This window comes from Capra hircus, chromosome 5 (assembly GCF_001704415.2).
Source record: "Capra hircus breed San Clemente chromosome 5, ASM170441v1, whole genome shotgun sequence".
Lineage (NCBI taxonomy): Eukaryota > Metazoa > Chordata > Mammalia > Artiodactyla > Bovidae > Capra > Capra hircus.
In genome coordinates, this window is record NC_030812.1 from 26,462,540 (window position 1) to 26,484,843 (window position 22,304).

A 22,304-nucleotide genomic window follows, 5' to 3' on the forward strand; every position below is an offset into this window, starting at 1 on the left:
AGTTGTTCAGTCGTGTCCAACTCTTTGCGATCCCATGGACTGTACCCCCCTAGGCTCCTCCAGGCAAGAATACTGGGGTGGGTTGCCATTTCCTTCTCTGGGGGAATCTTCCAGACCCAGGGATTGAATCCAGGTCTCCTGCATTGCAGGCAGATTCTTTACCATCTGAGCTACAAAAACTCTCCAGAACCTGCTGCTAAAGTGCATGGCACTGAGAAGCCTAATAGCTGAATGTGGGGGAAGGACAATATCCACTTAGGAGGGGGCAGGGCAACTGAGGCAGTAAAGCTAATGTCATTCCGAGGATACCAGAGGCAGGAAGTCAAGATAGATATGAGTGTACCTGGCCAAGACATTCTCAATGGATCTCTCTCTACCTTTCCTCAGGGCTTTGTCCCCACTTAGATCATTTTGATACCCTGCTCTCCTTTAGCTTTGTCTGCTGAGGCCAAGCCAGGTCCTGTGGTTTGCCTTTCTTCCCAATGCTCAGACTTGGACTGTTCCAAGTTATTCTTATCTGTAGAACCATATAGTGGGAAGTGGGCATCTTATCTTCAAACGTTCTCAGAGAAACTACACAAAACAGGATTTTAAGTAACGTATCTTTATTATATTAAAATTAAATCAAAAGGAAATCTTTTATGTAAAACACTGGGGAAAATCACTTAAAATATTTATCTTCAGGGCCAAACCTAAGTTTGGAGGTAGAATAGTCACATAGCTTCTATCAGCAACAGGAGAGCTCCAAGGAGTCACCGCAGGGAGACAGGCAAGCCATAGGCTACAGGTGCAGCCCCAATAAGGTACTTGAGTCGGGGAGCCTGGCGGGCCTGGCTGACATAGTACAGAAGGGGGGCTCCTGAACCTGCTCTAAGCCAGCCCTGCAACAGAGCCTCTGTGTAGCGGTCAATGTCACGGTCAGTCACGTCCCAGAGGTTACCTAGAAACAGGGGGCTGGGAAAAGAGGGAAGAAATACAAAGTAAGGGCTCAAAAACGGAACCTACGGCAGGCATGATTCGTGGTGGTGAATGAGTTGAGAGGGATTAAACCAATGAGAAAGCCCCTTGGCCCATAGTTCCAGGAGGAGGATAGATGATGACAAAGGGGTAAAAGCCCAAGTACGCCAAGGAACTAGGATGGGAGGAAAATGGGGCACAAAAGAGCAAGGATTTAGAGTTCAGACCTGGGAAAGCACTTGGGGTCAGGACCTTGAATAGATTGCCCCTCGAGACTCACCAGCCAGCCATGATATACTTGAGCACGATGCCAGCCCCCTCCAGGTTTCCATGCACAGCCAGGGCTGCGCTGCTGCAGCCGAACAACAGGGTCACTGCCCGGCAGCTCAGCCGCAGGACAGCCTGCCCATCCAGGAAGCGGGCACCGGCGCCATGCCCTGCATAGCTGAGGCAGGAGGAGGTGAGATGAAACTGACCTCACAGGGCCAGGCCTCCAGAGTTGTCCAGAGTCAGCCAGGGGCTCCAAAGCCCCAGAGCAGACCGTGATGATACCCACCCTCTGGGACTGTCCCTCTCCCCACCTCCCTGCCCTGAGCACTCACATGTACAAGTCACGCTCCGTCAGGGCCGTTTGCACCTGTTCCGGGCTTGGCACCTCCCCAACCACCCCTTTCCAGCCAGCTTCACTGCAGGGAAAAGGCAGTGAAAAGGGACTTAGCTGGAGGTGCAGTGGTTAAGACTGCACTCCCAGTGCAGGGGGCGGGGGATCGATCCCTTGTCGGGGAGCTAAGATCCCACACGCTGTGTGGTGCAGATGGGTCATGTGGCAAAAAGGGCAGAAGGAACACTGGGAAGGAGGTGGGCTGCAACATTTGATTCCAGAGAAAAGGACATTTACCCCTGTGTTGCGTCTACCGTTCCCCACCACCCTTCTTACTCTTCTCCCCCTGACCTGCTAAAATGGGCTCGGAATTGCTCCTCTGTGCTTGACAGGTTATTGTGAGGGTTCAGGACGTAGAAGGTACTGCGAGGATCCACTCCTTGGCTCAGCACTGATGAGGCCCCGGACTGATGGAGAGATACCAGTGATCAGCATCCCAGTTTGGTCAGAGCACCCAAGCTTCAAACAACCCAAGTCCCTTTCCATTCTTAAGACCACCTTCCTCTCTTGCCATGTCTCTCTGCCTTTTCTTGTCCAATTACCCATCACTCCCACCTTCCATTCCCTGAACCCCACACCTCTTTGATGACGGAGTAGCTGAGTAGGAATCGGAAGGAGGGTAGCCGAGTGACAGGCAGGGCCCGGAGGCTGGGCATGCTCTCCCACGGCAGCTTCTGTAGGTCCTGGGCAAAAAGCACTCAGACGTTACTGTCCTGAGGCAGGGATATGCAGGAGGCAGGAGGGGCATGGTTGAGAGGAGGTGCCCACTGCCCACAGATGCTACCCATGTGGCCCCTGGCTCTTTACCTTGTCCAGCACTAACACGAGATGCCTACTGCTTGTTGCCATCTGACCTTGGAGACGCCCTACTGCCTCACCCAGGAGCTCTTGGGCTCGGGCTGGCCGGGCTGGGCACAGCCCATAAGCCAGGGCCTGCACGTCCTGCGGAGTGAGGGTACTGGCACCGCTGAGCATGATCTGCAGGGGACCAGGGGTCAGTGAGTACAAGAGCTCCCCTTTCCACCCGCAGTGGCAGGTGGGAAAGAGGCAAGGCGTACTTCATCCTCTTCCCTGATTTCTCAACTCACTCTCAGCAGAGTGGGGTCGGGATATTTCCAGCCACATTGCTGTAGTGACTCTTGTAGATGGGAGGCCTCCTGGACAAGGCCAGGGTCCTCACTGGATGGCAGCAACAGCCCCCGCCAGCAGCCCAGCACGTACTTCTCTAGGGAAGTGGTGAGAACCTGGATGCACAACGGAACCATCAGTGAGGGAAGAAGCCAAGTTTCTTTCCCCACCCTCTTGGAGACAAGGAAATGTGTCTTCCAATGAGTGGGTGTGTCTTATTTATCTTACAAGGCAAGAGAGAAACATTTTTCATTTGCTTAGACTCTAAGAGAGTATTGATAAGGTAAGATTTATAATAAATCACTACATTTGGATAAATACAAACAGGTGGGCAAAAGCTAAGTCAGGAAATGAAATGAAAATTATGGCTGGGAGTCTGATGTGCTGCTGTGCTTAGTTGCTCAGAGGTGTCCAACTCCTTGAGACCTCCTGGACTGCAGCCCGCCAGGCTCCTCTGTCCATGGGGATTCTCTAGGCAAGAATACTGGAGTGGGTTGCCATGCACTCCCCTGGGGAATCTTCCCAAACCAGGGATTGAATCCAGGTCTCCTGCATTGCAGGCGGATTCTTTACCGTCTTAGCGACCACCAGGGAAGCCCAAGAATACTGGAGTGGGTAGCCTATTCCTTCTCCAGGGGGTCTTCCTGACCTAGGACTCGAACTGGGGTCTCCTGCATTGCAGGCAGATTCTTTACCAGTTGAGCTACCTGGGAAGCCCTGGGAGGCTGATATTTGGCCTCAAATTCTTATTTTGTACTCATCTTTAAACATTTCATTGCCAAAACCCCTTCAAGTCTTCGGCTCTTGTTTATTTGGTTTTGTTTTATTGTTTTTTTGTTTGTTTGTTTTTTGCTGCACCACATATATGTGGAATCTTAGTTCCCAGACCAGGGACTGAACTGGTACCCCTAGCAGGGGAAGTATGGAACTTTAACTGCTGGACCGCCAGGGAAGTCCCCTTGTGCTCGTGGTTCCCAAGTAACACAATTTTTATTTAGGCCTACACTTCCAGAAACAACAGTTAGAACTGGACAAGGAACAATGGACTGGTTCAAAATTGGGAAAGGAGTACAAGGCTGTATACTGTCACTCTGCTTATTTAACTTATATGTAGAGTACATCATGTGAAATGCCAGGCTGGATGAATCACAAGCAGGGATCAAGACTGATGGGAGAAATACGAACAACGTGAGAAATGCAGATGATACCACTCTAATAGCAGAAATGGAAGAGGAACTAAAGGATCTCTTGATGAGGGTGAAAGAAGAAAGTAAAAAAGCTGGCCTCAAACTCAACATGAAAAAAGTTAAGATTATGGCAAACAGAAGGGGAAAAAGTGGAACCAGTGACAGATTCTCTTCTTGGGCTCCAAAATCACTGTAGACGGTGACTGCAGCTATGAAATTAAAAGAGGCTTGCTCCTTGGAAGGAAAGCTATGACAAATCTAGACTGGGTATTAAAAAGCAGAGATATCACTTTGCCAACAAAGGTCCATACAGTCAACGCTAAGCTTTTTCCAGTAGTCATATATGGATGTGAGAGTTGGACCATAAAGAAGGCTGAGTGAGAAGAACTGATGCTTTCGAATTGTGGTTCTGGAGAAGACTCTTGAGAGTCCTTTGGACTGCAAGGAGATCAAACCAGTCAATCCTAAAGGAAATCAACCCTGAATATTCATTGGAAGGACTGATACTGAAGTTGAAGCTCCAATACTTTGACCACCTGATGTGAAAAGCCAATTCATTGGAAAAGACCCTGATGCTGGAAAAGACTGAAGACAAAAGGAGAAGCAGGTGGCACGGGATGAGATGGTTAGATAGCATCACTGACTCAATGAACATGAATCTGAGCAAACTCCAGGAGACAGTAGAGGACAGAAGAGCCTGGCATGCCATAGTCCATGGGGTCGCAAAGAGTCTGACACAACTGAAAAACAGCAACACCTCCAGAAAGGACTTGAGGTAGTTCAGCACAGACCTAGGACGGACCCCCGAGAGAGGAGATATTCTAGGGCAGGCCCAACCCCATCCCACACTGGGAACACACACCTCCATCCTGCGATCCAGCTCTAGCCGGCCCGTCCACCATTCTCGCTTGTCAGTACAGCTGCTGTTCTCTTTCTGCTCCTTCTGGATGGCGTCAAACTCTTTCAAGGCCGAACTCACAGAAAGCTTTGGAGATGGGGTTGTCTTAAGTTCTGCTTGTCCATGTGACCACCATCTCTCCATCCCCCAGCCACAGGTAGACCAGAAGCCTGCCCCAGCCCAACTCTGCTCCCTGACCCCGGAAACCTACCTTCCTCTGGGAAGTGGGGATCTGTACAGTGACCGGGGGTTTGTCTTTCTCCAGCCGAGTCAGCAGGAGGGTGTTGCCCACAGTTCCAGGCTGGAGGGTGGCCAGGGCCAACACACACACGGTCACCCCTGGCACACAGGACATGTCCCGAGTTATTTCAGCTGTTACATGGAATTCCTTTCACTGTCTTCTGCACTCAGTCCCTGTCCGTCACTTAAGACAACTCCTAGAAGTCTTTCCTGATCACTGGAGTTCCAAGTGCTCTCCCTTGCTCTAACAAGTCCCTGTAGATAGACCATGTTTTGTGTTTCTTTGTGTCCCTACAGAAACTAACAAAATTGCCTCCTCTGACCTGCTCCCTTCCCCACTTCCCACTCACAGTGAGGCACTCAAATCATCAGTGAACATGTTTCATGTTAGCATAGGAAAACTCCAGACACCTGAACTTAGCTCGAAAGAAAGAAAGACATTGAATTTGTAGGTAACTCAAACTTGAGATTTAAAAAAAAATAAGATTTCTAGATTTAAGGTTATGTCTATTTGGTGAGAGTAACAAAATGACTAATCAGTGGCAAAGCATGACACACCCTTCTACTATAAGGATTATAAATCTGTGTGTGAACTAATGCCTGAAGACCCTTCACCCAACTCTTTCCTAAGAAGAAGATGCATCAAAGAACAGCAGAGCCAACGATGCCTGCTACCATACCACTGGGAATCAGAGCAAGACGCTCCCGGAAGCTGTCCTTCTCAGGCTGGGGGAAGTGGCCAGATCCCAAAGGCCTGAAGGAAAAGAGGCGCTGGATTCGTGCCAGAGGGATGTCTCCAGGCTTCTCCTGGAGGTGCAGCCCCTGCAGCTGGTCTGCTATGTCCGGCGGCCCTCGGTGCTTCTGGGCCTTGCTGTAGGCAACACGAGTGGAGGTGAGGTCTCCCTCCTTCAAAGTCTGGAGCCTCCCCTCTAGTCTGTCCCAGCACAAGCCTGAGGGATGGGGGGCACTCACCTGAGCTGCCTGTGGAGGTGGGTGAGCAGCTGGTGGCGACAGGTGATGGAGACAGACTCGGTGACAAGGCAGGCGGTGGCATAGGGATCCCGGTGGCCCAGGCACAGGGCCAGGAGGCGGCAGAGGTGGGCATAGAGCCCACTAGGAGGGCAGTGACTGATGCCACGGAAGGCACCACTCAGTGAGTCACAGATGGAATCCAGGATAGACAGATCTAAAGGAAAGACAAGACATGGATGAATCCCTGACTTCCTGAGAAAATCTTTCCAAGAGCCAGTGCCTATCTCCCCTCCCACGTGGAAAACAGCAGCTACCATTTCTGAAGGGCAGTATGCCAAGCGCGGTGCTGTGCAATTTACATGCAGCCACTCTCTCCAACCTGCCCCAATTCCATTTGACAGTTAAATAAATTGAAGCTCAGAGAGGCGGAGTGACTAGCATTCAGCTAGTAGAGAGTGCTGGGATTCAGACCCATGTTCAAGGCTACTGGATCCAGACGGGGATCCAAACCCAGAACTAAGGACAGAATGGAAAGGTACTGGGATCAGGTGATCAGATCTCGGTGGTCAACATACTTACCAATGGCTATGGGGGCCGAGGGGAGTCTGCGCCGGGGACCCAGATCCATGTCTCTCTCCTTGTCTGGGCCGGGCAGCTCCTCTTTGCTGGCATCCCGTCTCAACACCTCACATTCTCCTACGGCTGTATCAGGTGCTGGAGCTGGTGTCTTCCCACCTAGGCAGACGACACAACTTTTCTATAGTGTTCCCTCTTCCTGCCATCCCCTTGCTCTCCCTTCTAGGGTCCAGTCCCAGAGCCAGCAAAAGAACTTTCTTTCTGTTCCATCTTTGGCCCCAGTTATTTCTTGTGTTTTGACCCCAGGGCAACCTTGAAAAAAATGGACTTCTGCCTTCCACCCTTGCCCTCACACCTGAGGCTAAGTCTTCCCCATCAGAGCCCCTGAGGATCTCAAAGCTCATTTCCATCTGGTTGTCAGTCAGTTCCTCCTCAGGGATGGTCCTCATCATCTCAGGGCCCAGCTCCTCACAACGTCCTGATGCCACCTTCTTGACCCTCCGGCTTCTGCCACTGAGGCCGGGGGCACCGCCTGACGTGGCCACGGAGTTAGTCTTCACACTCGGGCCCTTTCTGGCCCGGCCCCGGCCCCGGGAAGCAGTGCCCTGTCTCTTGGATCCCTCTGCAAGCTGTGCTTCAACTGAGACAGGGTCTTCCAAGTCACTGTCGTCACTGAAGTTCACCTAGAATGGTGGGAAAAGGAAAAGGGCCAGGAGGTGGCGCTGTGGAGGCGCCATCACTGAGGCCCTTGAGAAAGATTTAGGAATTAACCTCCTGCATAATCGGCCATACAATCAGGGGCAGTAACTCCAGTGTGGAAGGAGGGAGAGGGAGAAGGAGCAGAAGATCCAGAGGAAGGATGAAAAGGGAAAGGAACAGACTAGAACCAAGAAAAGTCCCTTCTGTCTGAAACTAATGAGGTCTTGAACTAGGTCTCGTTATGGAAGATATAAGGGGTCCTGTGATAGGTAACAGGAGAGCTACAGTTCCCACCCGGCCCTGGGAAGCTATTCCATAGAAACACCTGCCCTGCAGAACTCTTCTCCAGGACCACCCTCACCCAACACCAGTACCACCTAGCTATAGTCCCACCTCACCTTGAGGCGTGTCTGGACCCTCCGTTGTACCCTGGGGGCCTTGGGAACCTCAGGCTTGGTCTTTGTAAGGAAGACTTCTTCAAATACGGTGAAGGGTACCCCAGGGCCAGCCTGCCTGACCCGGCCTGGGGGCTTAGGTGTACAGGGTGGTCCTCCACCTTCCAGACCTTTCAGAGAGGTATGTGAGAGGGGCAGGGTAGCAGAGCCCACTTGCTGGCATCCTCGTCTGGACTGTCCTGACTGTTTTTGGTTCCGAGGCTTAGAGGGTTCTGAGCCTGTGGGGTTATTTATTGATGGCGGCTGCCAGCCCCAGGAGCTTGCAAAAAGTTGGGCAGTGCAGCAGCTGAGGCTGGTCAGCTTTGCAAGGGCCTGGACCAAGAGCAGGTTGGCTCGCCAGGGCTCCAGGTGGGGTATCCGCGCCACCACAAACCTTAACCCTGACTCCAGGACCTTTCCCAGGCTCTTGTTTGATGGCTGGCTCAGCCCCTCCAGTGCCAGCTGTGTATATGCCTGAGCCAAGATCTCATCAAAGAGGCCTGGGACAGGGGAGGGGGGTGCTGTGTGATTCAGGGAAGCCTGCAGAGCTTGGGCAAGGCGACTACCGGCTGCAGGGCAACCCTTCAGCACCACCTGCAGCAGATCCAGCCCCTGGGCCTCATGGCCCATGGCCAGTCTCAGCCCCGCCGTGACCAACGCCCAGCGCAGACAGACCACCGAGAGGACAGGGCTGGCACACAGCGAGCAGTCACAGGTGGGCAAGTGGGTCAGGAAGCTGGGGCTGGGCTGGGGCTTGGTTTTCAGGATCGGGGAGGAATTAGCAGAGGGTGCTACAGGGCCAGGTTCCTTGGCCACAGTGGCCACCAGCTCCAGGGCAGGGCCTTTTAGAATGAGCTCTTCCTCCGGGAGATCTGGAAGATGGGGCACCCGAGCCTGCTGCTTCCCCTTCTGCAGGTGGACCTTCTTCACAGAGTCCGGGTGCTGCGCTAGTCCGAGGAACTCTGAGCAGAGAGTGGAACAAGCATTACAGAACTAGGAGGAATGACACGGGTGTGTCTACCCAGCGGCTGATGCCCTCATCTGCATTATTTTAATACTTACTAATGGCTTATATATATTCCTGTACTAGCACACTAGATATTGGCATGGATTACTGTTTTTTAAAATATTTACTTATTTGTTCATCTGTGCCAAGTCTCAGTCATGGGGAGATCTTCTTAGTTGTGGCATGTAAACTCTTAGCTGTGGCAGGCAGGCTCTAGTTCCCCCGACCAGGGATGGAATCTGGGCCCCTTGCATTGGGAGAGTGAGTCTTAGCCACTGGACCACCAGGGAAGTCCCATAGCTTACTGGTTTTTGATGAAATCCTAACAGTGTCTTCCCTTCTAACAGTGGATCAGCACAACCCACAGAGCCCCCATTTCTGCAGCTCAGAAGGCTGCACGGTGCAGGTTGGCAGGCCAGCACCCAGAAGCCCAAGTCTTAATCCTGGCTCCTGCCCCTGACTAGCCCCATGATCCTGGCCCAAAACACTGAATTTCTCAACTTTTCTGAATTTATGAATGGAAAAACCTGACATTCCCATTTGACTTCCCAGGGTTTTGTATGGGTCCAGTGAAATACTACAGGTAAAAGTAGTTGATAAGAAAAAAAAGCACCATAAGTACAATATTTTATCATTAGCCCTAATCCTTTCTGAGGATGCTACACTTGTGCTACCCAATATAGTAACCACACACGTGGCAGCTATTGAACACGTGAGGTGTGGTGAGTACCCAAGGCACTGAATACTCAATTTTATTTAAATTAAAATATATTAGCGCTGCAAACTAAGAAGCAGGTAGGGTTAGTCCTGGACAGGCCATCTGAAGGAGTGAGGACACCAATGGTCTAACTGAAGTGAAGGGAGCTTTGTCCTGGGGCCAGAAGTCAGTCCATGATTTAGAAGGGAACCAAACCTTGACATGTAAAGCTGTGTTATGGTGCATGCGTCACCCTGACCACCACCCACGGGCGTGGGGGCCTGGCTGCTCACCTGTGCAAGACTCGAGCAAGAACAGAACCTGATGCAGGTCCGACTGACAGAGGTCCATGTCATTGCGTGCCAGCTCCAGCTCCCCCTTCAGCACCAGGAAGAGGGCACACCTGGTTGGGAGAGGGGATGACAGACCCATCAGTGGAATTCCTTGTTTCCCCGGAGGGTCTCTTTCTGCCCTTTCCCGGGCAGAGCCATCATAGTCTTTTCCAGCCTCCACAAAGTCTTTACTTCCTAAAGCTGACTTTAGGCACTCCCTGGGGAAACCCTCTGTGCTCATCTCTCAAACCAGCCCATCCTGGTACCTAAGGACAGGATTTCCCAAATCAAATTCCTCACTGAAAAGATCCTCTTCCAGGCAAAGAGATTAAGGGAATCACTGTGTACTGAACCTCCCTTCTGGAGATTTATAATGTGTATTAGCATACTGGAGGATATGATAAGTCCTATAGGAAACCCCATGGACAGAGGAGCCTGGGGGCTACAGTCCACGGGGTCGCAAAAGAGCCGGACACGACTTAGCAACTCAATGACAATCACAATAGGAAAAAAAAACATCTAATCTTGATTAACTCAGCATTTCCCACTTATTTGCCATGGAATGCATTCTTCCATCAACCCCTCCAAACATAACGTTAATCTGTGGACCAGTTTGGGAACCCACGGTCAAGGTCGTAGGCACTGAGGTTTGGGAATCACCAGGCTCTTGGGCCCTGTACTCACTGGCGTGGTATCTGCAGCTTTGTTGTAAGTTTCAGGGCCTCCAAGCAAAAGGCTTTGGCTTCGCTCACACTACCAAGGCGGCCCAGGCGGGAGACCAGCTTCTCCGAGCAGCTCAGCACCTCAGAAAGAACCTGCCATTTTTGTACCAGATTTTCACCTGCAGCAAAGGAGACGAGATCATCATCACGTGGAACCAGGATCCATAGCCTGAATCCTCTGGAGACAAAACCGCCAGCCCTACCAACCAGTCTGCTCATTCCCACACTGGCTCTCCTCCTTGGGCTTACCATAATCCAGAAATGGCGTCTCCACAGCTGTTTTCTGAATTGAGAGCACATCGCTGCCCATGAGCAGGAGGATGATACTTCGGAGAAGCTTATGGGAGTCGATGAGTGCTATCTCAGGTGTCTGCCAGCCTGGGCAAGTGTAGGGGGAAGGTGGGAGGGACAAGAAGGGAGATGATGTGGCCAGAGCTTCCACCATCTTCAAATACTAAGACAGCAAATGCAAAGCAGGCTCTCACTCTTTCCGTCCGTGCTTAAGGCAGGCAGAGATAATCAGTCACAGAACTCCTTCCCTCTAAGACCAGTCTCAGAATCCTTGTCAGTTCAGGGGAGTCACTGAGCAATCAGAGTCAGCAAGTGAACTGAAACTCATGTGCTATCCCAAGCCTACTCTGGGCAGCTTCTAGGCAGGTTCGTCCATGCAGCTGGACAGCAGAGGGGACAGCGGACAGACCACACACACCCAGCAAGAAGGCCCACTGCCCGCTTCTTTCACCTTGGGCACACAGTTGCTCCCACAGCGGGGCCAGCAGGCTGTCTGGCGAGAGGCTCAGGTAGGCCGCCACCAGCTGCAGGGCCTGGACGCGCAGCAAGTACCAGGCCTTGGATGCCCTCTGGAGGGCAGGGTCCTGAAGCACAGACAGCAGCAGAGCAGCACCCTCAGCCACCTGGGGATAGAGGGTAGGGGTGCAGAGGAGAGCAGTGAGTGGGATCGGATCAGCAATTCAGAGCTTGGGATACCCCTAGAGATCACGTGGCCCAAGCCCCTGCTTTTCAGATGTTAAAAGCTGGACAGAAAACTAGAGTCACAAAGGGCACAAGATACCCAGTCACACAGCTCGTGTGTGAGAAATCCCAGCCTTTTAGATCCCTCAACTGGATCCCAGCTGAGGGTGTCAGCGTCAGCCCAATTTCTAGTCACCGGACAGACTTTGCCCCTTATCCCTGAGAGAGCTAGAAAAGGATGAAAATGGTAGAACGGCTCCTAGAGAAGCACTGGTGAATGATCCTCGGGAGAAGGTGAGGTGAGGAGATGGCTCTGCTTCTCAGGGTCAGGAACATTCTCCCCAGCTCCAGAGAAACCTCAGGGGCCAGACAGATATATGGAGAATCGTAAAATCCTTCCAAACCCCAGGACCTTCGGAGATCAAGAAAGTGAGAAGCACCTTCTGGCGAGCGCAGCAGAGTCGACTTCGCAGGAGGTCACACGTCAGGGAGAGGAGCAGGTATGTGTCTGTGGTGCGATCCAGAAGCTTCAGACTCGACTCTGCTTCTTCCAGGTGCACCTGGGGACGCAATCAGGGTTTCCGTGAGCATGCTGGTGACCAGGCAGCCAGACTGTTCCAATTAAAGTGGATTAAAGTATTCACAAGCAAAATGTTGAATACATCCAGTTAAATATTAAATTATCTCAAATGTTTTAATCCATGGACAGAGAAGCCTGGTGAGCTACACTCTATGGGATTGCAAAGAGTTGGACACGACTGAGCAACTAACACAAACTTACGTAGGAATTATTCTCTTACTAAAGAGCTCATTTGGTAGCTTTCAGTTAACCACTAAGCTAGAGAGATAAAGCTGGATAAGCAGTAAGCAGGCCCTTCCATCCAACAGCTTGCAGTGCAGTGAGGCGGAGGCGGGGAGGTAGGGGCAGGGCGTACCTATCTTATCATGATACAATGCCATCAGTGGTGTGGGGACACAGGAAAAGTGGCTGATTTTGCCCGTGAGGAAGAGGACATTTAAAGTGCTTTACGAAGGAGGAGACCATTTAGCTAGGCCTTGAAAACAAAGTACGTGTTTGCTAAACAAAAAAAAAAGAAAAAAATGGGAGAAAAGCTACTATACCCCAATTTAAAAAAAAAATGGGAGTGAGGGTGTATTTAGGGTGGAGGGATTAACATAGGCAAAGGCAGCAAGGCCCATACAAGGAATATAGTGGTACAGACGGGGTTCATGGCAGGGAGCGGCCAGAAAAAGAGTGCACCACAGAAGGCGTGCAATTCAGAATAAAGCATCTGGACCATATCCCGCAGGTAATGGAAAAGTCCACAGAACTCTAAGTAGGAAAGAGTTAATAAGATCAGATCTGTGCCTGAAAGCATCATGCTAGAACACGGAGTGGAAAAGGAAGGAACTGGAGGCCAGGAGACTGGTTAGGACACATTGTAGCAGCCCTCAGCAAGCAAGCCAGGGCACCAGAAACCATTGGGAAATACAGGATTAGTAAAGGGCCTTCTGCCGTTCTGTCTCGCTGGGCTATGTAAGAGAGTGAACAATTGGGAGATGGAGAGAGATGCCTCCTCTTCCCACAGCCGCCTCCCAACCACCCTGCATGATCCTTCAGCCAAATGTGGTGCAGAAGGCAGAGAAGCTGCCCCTTTAGTGTCCCATCTTCTCAGAGAAGAGAAGCCAGTCCCCGAAGCCAGGTCCGCAAGCTGGGGTGACTGGCACTTGTACCTGGGCGTAGCTGGGACAGCCGAGGGTCAGGAGGAGCTGGGTGACTTGGCAGGAAGAGCCGGCTACCTTCGCATGGTCCTTCAGTCTCTGTGAGACGATCTGGACGAGCAGGAGGACCTCCAGAGCCTGCAGGGGCTGGTAGGCCGGGAGCAACGCATTTACCCAGCTTGTACTCAAGCCTTCATTTCCACCCCCTCCTCTCCAGCCCTGTGGTCTAATCTGAGGGGCTGGCTGGAATGCGGCCACCCAGATAGAGTAACCATTGGCCATCCCTAAGGAGCCAGAGAGGAGGGCAGCCAGGGGTGTGTGCAAGCCATCCTGCCCCCTCCCTTCTATTCTAAAGCCTGCATGCCAGCCATCATCAATAGCCAGGATTTACTGAGCACTTACTATGTGCCAGCCACAGCACCAGCTCACTTTATCTTCATAACAACTCTAATCCTAATTTTACAGATGAGGAAACTGAAACTTAGGTAGGATTAAGCTGCTTGTCTAAGCCCACATAACAGGTATGCGATAGAGGTAACATTCAAATCTAGGGCTCAGGCAGCCTCCCCAGGCTCCTCCTGCTAGGGAAGTGGCCTAACACCCATAGTACAAAGATCCTTTTCGTTTTTTCATAGGGTCTTAATGTGGGGTCCAGAGAAGAACTTCAGGAAGTCCTTGACACCTCCCAGCACTGCATGTAAAAATGTAAAATTGTGTCTACAGGTGTTTGTGTATTTTTTCCTGAGTATACACATCTCAAATTTTCTGATAATTAGGACTTCCCAGATGGTCCAGTGGCCAAGATTCTGTGCTCCCAACGCAGGGAGCCCGTGTTCGATCCCTGGCCAGGGAACTATATCCAAGTGCCACAACTAAGAGTTCACGTGCTGCAGCTAAAGACTTGGGCAGCCAAATAAAAAAATAAAAATAAATATTTAAAAAATTATCTGATAATTACTAATAATTATGGCTATCATTTGAGTATTTCATTTACACACACCATCTTCCATGCATTATCTTATTGAATGCTAACAAGGCGGAGTTAATATTATTGTTACCCTCATTTTATCTTATTTTTACTTTATTTTTTTGGCTACACCGTGTTACATGTAGGATGTTAATTCCATGACCAGAGATCCAACCCACATTCCCCTGCAATGGAAGAGTGGATTCAGCCACTGGACCACCTGGGAAGTCCTGTTACTCTCCTTTTAGAAATAAGGAAATGAGGGCTTGGAAGGCTAAGCAACTTGCCTAAGGCCTTGGGTTTAGACTTGGGGAAGCTGGTGACAGAGTGTACACTGGGTGACATGACTTCCCAGCTGGGACACAGGCCAAAGAAGGTGAAGGAGCTGAGTCTCTGGTCTGTGTCAACACGCTGTCCCGTTACCTTTGCCACCAGCTGATAGAGGGCCGCTAGGATCTGCAGGGAGGCTGCTGTTTGCTGGAGACACCGTATAGCGGGGACCTGCCCCTTAGTAAGCACCTCCTTCCACAGGGCCAGGGCTTGGTCCAGGCATTTGGATTGTGCTGTAAATCAGAAGAAAGGGGCTAGTCATTCTCTCAGTGTGGGCCATCTGGGGAAATGTGGTCATCTTTCCCATAATAGCCTCTGCCTTGTGCCCACCTCCCACTCTCGGGGAGCCTCTCCCACAGCTAGGGGACCCATCCTGTTCTTAGGAGGCCATCGAGGAGGCCGCATCCGACCTCGCTAAGTTCACAGCCCTCACCAGCATCCGCAGCCAGGTTGAAGGCAATGTTACTGTATAGGAAGCGATCTTCCTGGAGTTTATCTTCATAATTCAGGTCATTGACTTCAAACTCCTCCAGGTTACAAGGGGCCTGGGCTCTCCGATCCCGCTCGATACCCTGGGTGGGGCGATCAGGGTGAAAAACAGGGTTGGTACTAGCTTACTGGGCTTCCCAGGTGGCTCAGAGGTAAAGAATCCACCTGTGATTCAGGAGAGGGGGGTTAATCCCTGGGTTGGGAAGATCCCCCAGAGAAGGAATTGGCAATTCCCAGTATTCTTGCCCAGGAAATCTCATGGACAGAGGAGCCTGGTGTGCTACCTGGAGTCCATAGGGTCACTAAGAGTCAGACATGACTGAACAACAGCTAGCTTGCTGGGGTCCAGGGAAAATAATCCCTGAGCCCAGTCCTGCTCAGCCCAGAGCAACCGTGCTCACCTCCTGCATTTTGGCCTCCATGGTGCATATGTAGAGCCACAGCAGGGCCTGGGCTTTATCATCCAAAAGCCGATCCTTGTCCTGGGCCTCAGGCTTCACAGATTCCAGAAGCTGCAGTGCTTCCCGGATGGCATCGAGGGCAGTGCTGTCAGGAGAAGATGCACTTAAGCCGGCTTAACCATGAGATCTGGCCGCAGTGTCCCGGGAAGGGCCTTCTGCCGCAAGCCAGCCTCACCTTTCAAGAGTCCCCATGACCACAAACTACAGGGGGCGCTCAGGGACGTGGAGAGGGAAACAGACTCGGAAAAGGGTAAGAGGACCCCGGGCCAGAAGCAGGAGTGGCCTCCCCTGCCCTTCCTCCTCACCAGTCAGTCTGCTGGGCAAAGTTGTGATAGCAGAGCACCTGAGCCAGTTCCACCAGGTGGGTGGCTCGGGCCCAGGCCCCGGCTGGTGTCTCCTCGGGGCTCAGCTCCAGCAGGTCACAGATGACATTGAACCGTTCCTGCCCTGTGTTGGCCCGCACTGCCTTGTAGGCCCGCAGCTCCTCCCTGAGCAAGCGGGCCAGGGTCTCCGGGTCCCAGCCACTCAGGCTATCTCGCAGCGTCCTGAGAGAGGGCAGGCTCAGCACTCGGGAGACTTGGCCCCACGCCAAGGAGTCCCCGCCTTGGTTTGCTGAGCTCAGTTTCCAGGGGTGAAAGCAAGAACACCGCCCGTCACTGCTGTCCCCCCAGAACCCAGCCCCGTGCCTGCTCATACTCGGCACTCAATCAATCACAGTGAATGGAGGGAACAGTGCCTTTCTCAGCCACGAGAATGAACATGACCTTGAGTGCCAAAAGCAGTCGTGGCCAGGAAGCGGGGTCATCCCCTTCCCCACCAACTCACTTCAGCTGTAGCTCCTTGTCTCCAGCTCTGGCAGCATCCATCTTGACCCGAACCCAGAAGGTGACTGGCTCAGTCATGTGTTCGGGGCCATAGGGCTGCAGGGCCTCCAGCCACAAAGTCACCATCTTGCAGCCCTGGGCCTGTTTACCCAGTTTCTTTAAACTCTCTATGTGTAGCCGGAAGCACCTGTGCAACTGACCAGAGGAAGGAAACAGACCAAACTGAGGAGGCGTGCAAGGAGTACGTACCACGGGAGAGTATGTGCGTGTGTGCCCACGGTCCTCCTTGAGGCTTCAACTACACCCACAGATCCATCACCCACAACCCTGAAAACCTGCTCCTCCTCCTGACCCTCCCCCTCCTCTCAGCAAATCGCCACCTTCTCCTGACTTGGAAAGGCGAGACCATCTTGGCCTCTTCCTTCCCCCTCTCACACAGCCAGTCACTCTCCAGTTAGTCCTTGACTTCTTGCACCCACCCACTTCTGTCCATCCCCCAGGAAGCTGCCTCAGTTTAGACGCTTGCCCTTTTCTGCCTGATCTGCTGGAGCCACCTGGGTGCCCACTGTTGTCCCTGCCCTCCAGTCATTCACTACAGCGATGCTGAGAAACCCAAGATGCCACATCAGTCCTTGAGAGGCTCATCAGATGAAACCCAAGGCCCTCTATGACCCATCTCGCCTGTTAATCCAGCCAGCCCATCATTTCTTGGGTATATTCTTGCTTTATGATGGTGGTTCTCACTCTGGTTGGCCAAAGGAACTCCTTAAGGAACTTAAAAAACTCAGATGCCTGGGCTCCAGTGCCAGAGTCTGAGGCAATTAGCTTGGGACAGGCTTTTTCAGTTCACCCAATTCTAACATCTAGCCAGGATGAAAAGCACTGGCTGGGGATCAGGCTAAATATAAAAAGTGAGTCAATCAAAAAAGTAAATAACAGTACAGGTGAGGTCTGGGAAACACTGCCCCAGGTACCAGTGCCAACATGCAGCTCCTGACTCTCTACTCCAAGGTCCTGGCCAGGCCCTTGCATGCCACTCGAGTCCCCTCCTCCCTCTCAACATCACCTCCCTCGTACCCGCGTACCTTCTCAGGTGGCACCTCAGGATAGGTGCCTGGCTTCACTGAGCCCAGGTGCTGACAGAGGGGCTCGGAGATGGCACAGGCTTCGGCATAGAGCTTGTGACTGTAGAAGCTGTAGGCCAGGTTACTGGTGTACGAGACTGCAGGGGAAAGAGGACAGAGGACCACAGGAATGGCTCCATGCCCTCTGCCATTGGAGGGGCAGTAGAGAGATGCTCAACCTGTGTGGTCAGCTCGGCAGCCCCCAGATTAGGCAGCAATGCCCACTGCTAGGGAGTGAGAACGGGGCCGTTCTCCTCTTCTGGGTTTCAAGTCTGCCTGAGCCCTCCATTCCGGAAGGCAACCTCACATCACCCAGCCCCTCTGTGCCTTTTTTTTAAAGAAATCTTTATTTGGCTGTGTCAGGTCCAGGTTGTCAGCTGCAGGATCTCATTGCATCACGTGGGATCTTTAGTTGCGGTGCACAGACTCTCCAGTTGTGGTGTGAGGGCTCACTGGTTTCTGCGGTGCACAGATCTAGTTGCTCTAGGATCCTAGTTCTCTGACCAGGGATTGAACCCAGATCACCAGCACTGCGAGGCCAATTCTTTACCGCTGGACAACCGGGGAAGTCCCACCTCTGCCCTTGTTTTACGAGCCAAGTCCTCATTCCCATACAGGGCCCATCCCTTCTCACACACTGATCTGTCTTCACCTTGCTCCAAAGGTCAGCATTTGGGGGGAAACACTCTGGCCTGTCCCTCACTTCCCTCTTCTTCCCTCAGTCCACTGAAGCCTCACTAGCCTCCCTGCTAGTCCTTGAATACACACCACCTCTATCCTGCCAGAGGGCCCTGGCACTGGCTGCTTCCACTGCCAGGGATGTACTTTCCCAGGTGCCTATTTGGCCAACTCCCTCCCACACTCCAGGTTGTTCTCATGTCACCCTCTTCATGAGGCCAACCCTGACCACCTATTTAAATGGTGACTTGCCCCCTCATCTATCCTGAGCTCCTAATTCCCTTTCTTCTCCTGTTCCACTTTTCCTTTCTCTCCATATTTCTGATCATTTTCTAACAAGTTGTACTTCAGTTATCCTACTGGTTATGATCTTTCTCTCCCAACCAGAATGTGGCTCCATGACAGCAGAGCTCTTTGTTTTGTTTACTGACATACCTAAGAACTTGAAACAGTGCTTAGCAGTACACAGTAGGTACTCAATAAATATTCACTGAATCAAAGAATACACCCTTCCTAAATTCTAGTCTAGGCAGCTTCCTGGCTATCGACATAGATGGCTAGAAGAAAATAAAGTAGGTCTTCAATATTCTGTGGGAAGAATTTTCATACTGTTAATTTTTGTGACTCCTTATATTTTTTCACTTCTGTGGCTAGATTTAACCTGAAAATATGAATATGAAAAATTTCCAAAACCTTCTAGTGACTGAATCCTTTAGGTTCATATAATTTAAACTAAAGGGCCATGCTTTTTGTAAATTAAGGGGGAAATTTATTATGAAATACAAAAAACAGGCAAAACTAACCGATGCTGTTAGGATAGTGGTTACTGTTGGGGTGCGTGGACCAGAAGGAGGAACAGAGGGGTCTTCAGGGGGGTTAAGTCATATTCTTTGAGTTGACCTAGATGCTGATTACAAAGTATGCTTCCTTTGCAGAAGTTCATCAGACTGTTTGCTTATGACTTTAGTATTTTTCCCTATGTTTATTTCAATTAAAAAGGGTGGGGAGAAAAAAAAAAGATGGGGAAGTATATATGCCTGTTGGCTAATATATACACATTACATAGTATATACACATATAGTACATATACATAGTGTATCTCTAGCAGGATGCATAAGACATTGACCGTACTAGCTGCATCTGCAAAGTGGGAGTGGGTTACTAGGATTATGAGGAGGCAAAGGGACTTTTCACTGCCTGCCCTTTTGTGCAATTTGAATTTTGAATGATGTGAATGTTTTGCCTGGTTTTAAAAAATTTAAGTTATGACCATTCTACATGGGCTTCCCTAGTGGCTCAGTGGGTAAAAAATCTGCCTGCATTGCAGGAAACCTGGGTTCAATCCCCATGTCGGGAAGATCCCCTGGAGAAGGAAATGGCAACCCACTACAGTACTCTTGCCTGGAGAATTCCATGGACAGAGGAACGGGACAGGCTGCAGTCCATGGAATTGTAGAGTCAGACACGACTATGCGACTAACTTTCACTTTCACATATTCATGAAACAGATGCCAAGCCAGATTTCAAAGTCAATGAGAAAAAAAATTAATATCTGCTCTAGTAAATTAGTCTCATCACTTCTCTACTGATATTAAATACAGAGTAATGGATACTTATAAACATCTTTTCACTGCCTCCAAAAACCACAGGGAATCCCAAAGAGGTCAGAACTATTCAGCAAGTGCTACTTGCCTGCCTGACAAGTGATGGCTCTCCCAAGAGCCCTGCATCTGACACCCATGGTACTAACCAGTCATCCCCAGGTAGTCAGTCAGCTCTTGGCCAGGTAGGCCCTGTAAGGCCTCCAGCATCCAGATACCAGTAGATCTGCAACTGTCCGCTAGCTGGGCCAGGTCAACCAAATTAGCTTCCTGAAGGGACAAGAGAGGTGAGAGGAGACAGGAGACGTAAGAGGTCCAAGGTGATGTCCACCCAACTTCATGACCAAAGCAACTTCAAAGCTCTACCAAGGACAGTCAAGCAACCCCAGATCCTTGGACCTGTCCAGGTTTTTTGATTCCAGATGGTACCTGACAGCCTTGGGCAAAGTCATAAACCACCGCAGTGTAGAGGTGAAGTCCCTGAAAGTGTATCTGAACCAAAGCCTGCAGCTGCTTGGAGGAGTCCCCACAGACCTGAGGAAGGAAGGGAAAGGTTGGTTTGAGGGGCAGGGAGCTCCAAGCTGAAGCCTGGCCCAGAGCCCTGGAGAACTGACAGAGCCTGGGGAGTAGGAAGGAGGTCATCAGAATGGACCCCTGCCAGCATATACTAGGCTGCTTGCTGGCTGGCCAGGCATGGTCCAGAGAGCAGCTTACCAAGGCAGAACCCAGGGTCTCCAGATCTTACCAAAGACCCTAGCCTGATAGAGAGGCCACAGAACCACATTCCCACCTGACCTCTGGGTCCTGAACTCACACCATCCTGCAGCTTCTGGATGAGGGAACAGTAGCTGCCAAGAAAAGCAAAGAGGCTCAGAATGGCATCAAGTCCATAGCACCTCTTGGTGCCTCGCTCCAGGACTGAGAGGAAGAACTGGCAGCTGTCACACAATGCTCGCAGTGGGGGTGATGGTGCCTCCAAGCTGTTCTTCAGGATAGCTGATGCCTTGATCAGAAGCTTGGCCACTGCCTGGGGTCCTCCTTCCCCAGCCAGCAACTGTTCAACTGCCAGCTGGCACAGCTGGAGGCTGGGGGCCAGATTGGTGTTCCTTAGGTAATCGTGGGCCTTCTCCACTGTACTTGTGGCCCTGGTGTGGTGGTGGTTCCAGCAGAGGCGACGACAGTGTTCCAGGGTGAGCTCCAAGAGACAGAGGGCCCTCTGGGGGGAAAGAGGACCAGGAGAGGCTCCTTCACCCACCAAAGCTGTGATCACATGCCTGGAGAGCAGGTCATCTAGGAAATCAGCATCTGCTTCATTTAGACCATGCCCACTGGCTTCAAATAGCTGATGGGCAGCTACCACTCGACAGGCTGTTGGAGAAGCAAAGTGGGGAATCTCACAAGGGATACTTTCATCCTCCAAGAGTACTAGAAAGCTCAAGGCCTTTAACCGAGCTGAGAATGCAGCTCGCCGCTCCATCAGGCCTTCTGCCCCCTTCCAAAGCAGAGAAAAGCTGCCACGAGCCACAGCCTCGTAGTCCTGAGGAGCAGCTTGGCGAGGACATTGCACCAAGCAGGCATGGAGGGGCTGAGCAAGTCGGAGAGTGGCTTCTGGGCCTCCCTGTGCAGCAACGTTCCGTAGAAAGATGAAAAGAATTCGTTCCAGGTAGAGGGGTGGGCGCTGGGGTGTAGACATCAAGTAGCCATCGCAAGCCAGCTCAGCCAGCTCCAGCAGGCTTCCCAGGTGCCTAGGGCAAGCCAGCTTGACAGTCAGCTGCTGGTTGCAAGCCCTCAGAATGGCATCACAAGTTTGTCTCCTCTCGGAATCAGACCAGCAGCTGGGAAGCTTGGTCAGGAACTCCTAGGAGAGGAAGATGTGAATGAGGCTAATGAAGAAGAAAGAGATAGGGAAAGGAAATAGAAACAGGACTGCCCAAGGGAGGATCTCCTACTCATCTGTCTCTTCAAATAACTTAAAAAACAAAACAGCTCAGCTTGGTAAGCCAGGTGTGTCCACAGTCGAACAGCGCGCACACCTTCAAGTCAGGCAGCAGCTCTTCAGCCTCCTTTGGACTGCTTAGCAGGGTCCCAAAGTTGACTCCTCTGAAGCTTCTCATGGTGCCGGAGGGCTAGGGGAAAGGAGACGGATTAGGAAAGGCAAAGATCTGTAAAGGAGTTAAATGAAGGGCGGGAGAAGGGCTTGAAGGTGCGGAAGATGGAGGGCAAAGAAAGCCATCAGAAACCCTGTCGGGAAAAAAGCCCAGCCAGGACGCCGGGTTCCCATTATAAACCGACGCTTCTGCTATGCCTTCCTCCCAGCCTATCCCCGGCCTCACTACCCATCCTACCAACCAACGCACCGCAACAGAGGCCTCCATCGAGCTCTCCAGCGCCCACCAGGATGCTCTGAGGACTCCAGACTTTTTTAGTGGAGCCGCCCAGCCTATCCCTCAAGTCAGCGCTGGGGCTCCATTCACCTCGGCGCATACACCGTTCACGAGTACCTCCAAGCCTTACCGTCCTAGAGACCATTCTTCTTTCCAGGGCCAGGACTTACCCACCAGACTGAGTACTCCTCAAGGATCCAAAATGTAACCTTCCTTTTCCGCGCCAGCCCCTCCTTTCAAATA

The 22,304-nt window shown here is 51.5% G+C and overlaps 1 protein-coding gene across 2 annotated transcripts; it reads right to left on the reverse strand.

Moving 5' to 3' along the window:
• Positions 589–22,304, reverse strand: ESPL1 (extra spindle pole bodies like 1, separase). Of its 2 annotated transcripts, none has more exons than XM_013963760.2 (31): positions 22,232–22,304; positions 21,711–21,803; positions 20,492–21,535; positions 20,107–20,211; positions 19,827–19,947; positions 17,360–17,496; positions 16,276–16,469; positions 15,756–15,995; positions 15,391–15,535; positions 14,934–15,072; positions 14,594–14,733; positions 13,216–13,350; positions 11,922–12,041; positions 11,252–11,423; positions 10,759–10,887; positions 10,472–10,628; positions 9,749–9,858; positions 7,717–8,714; positions 6,975–7,302; positions 6,623–6,778; positions 6,044–6,257; positions 5,752–5,942; positions 5,043–5,170; positions 4,796–4,918; positions 2,707–2,862; positions 2,426–2,596; positions 2,197–2,301; positions 1,910–2,025; positions 1,560–1,643; positions 1,238–1,402; positions 589–954 (listed from the first exon to the last, which is right to left on the reverse strand). In XM_013963760.2, exons 2-31 carry the CDS (start codon positions 21,789–21,791, stop codon positions 753–755), a joined length of 6,306 nt encoding a protein of 2,101 aa, XP_013819214.2. In that variant the 5' UTR covers positions 21,792–21,803; positions 22,232–22,304; the 3' UTR covers positions 589–752. The 2 variants fall into 2 exon arrangements, with proteins under 2 accessions (XP_013819214.2, XP_017903170.1); XM_018047681.1 differs by having other exon boundaries at positions 20,468–21,535.

What these genes read in the sequence shown, in the direction of transcription:
- ESPL1 (XM_018047681.1), bottom strand. Translation starts at nt 21,791, where the DNA reads ATGAGAAGCTTCAGAGGAGTCAACTTTGGGACCCTGCTAAGCAGTCCA. An exon ending in GACAAGGAGCTACAGCTGAA is followed by an intron (nt 15,996 to 16,275) that starts GTGAGTTGGTGG and finishes GCCCTCTCTCAG; the next exon opens with GACGCTGCGAGATAGCCTGA. An exon ending in ACGGAGCGTGACTTGTACAT is followed by an intron (nt 1,403 to 1,559) that starts GTGAGTGCTCAG and finishes CTCCTGCCTCAG; the next exon opens with CTATGCAGGGCATGGCGCCG.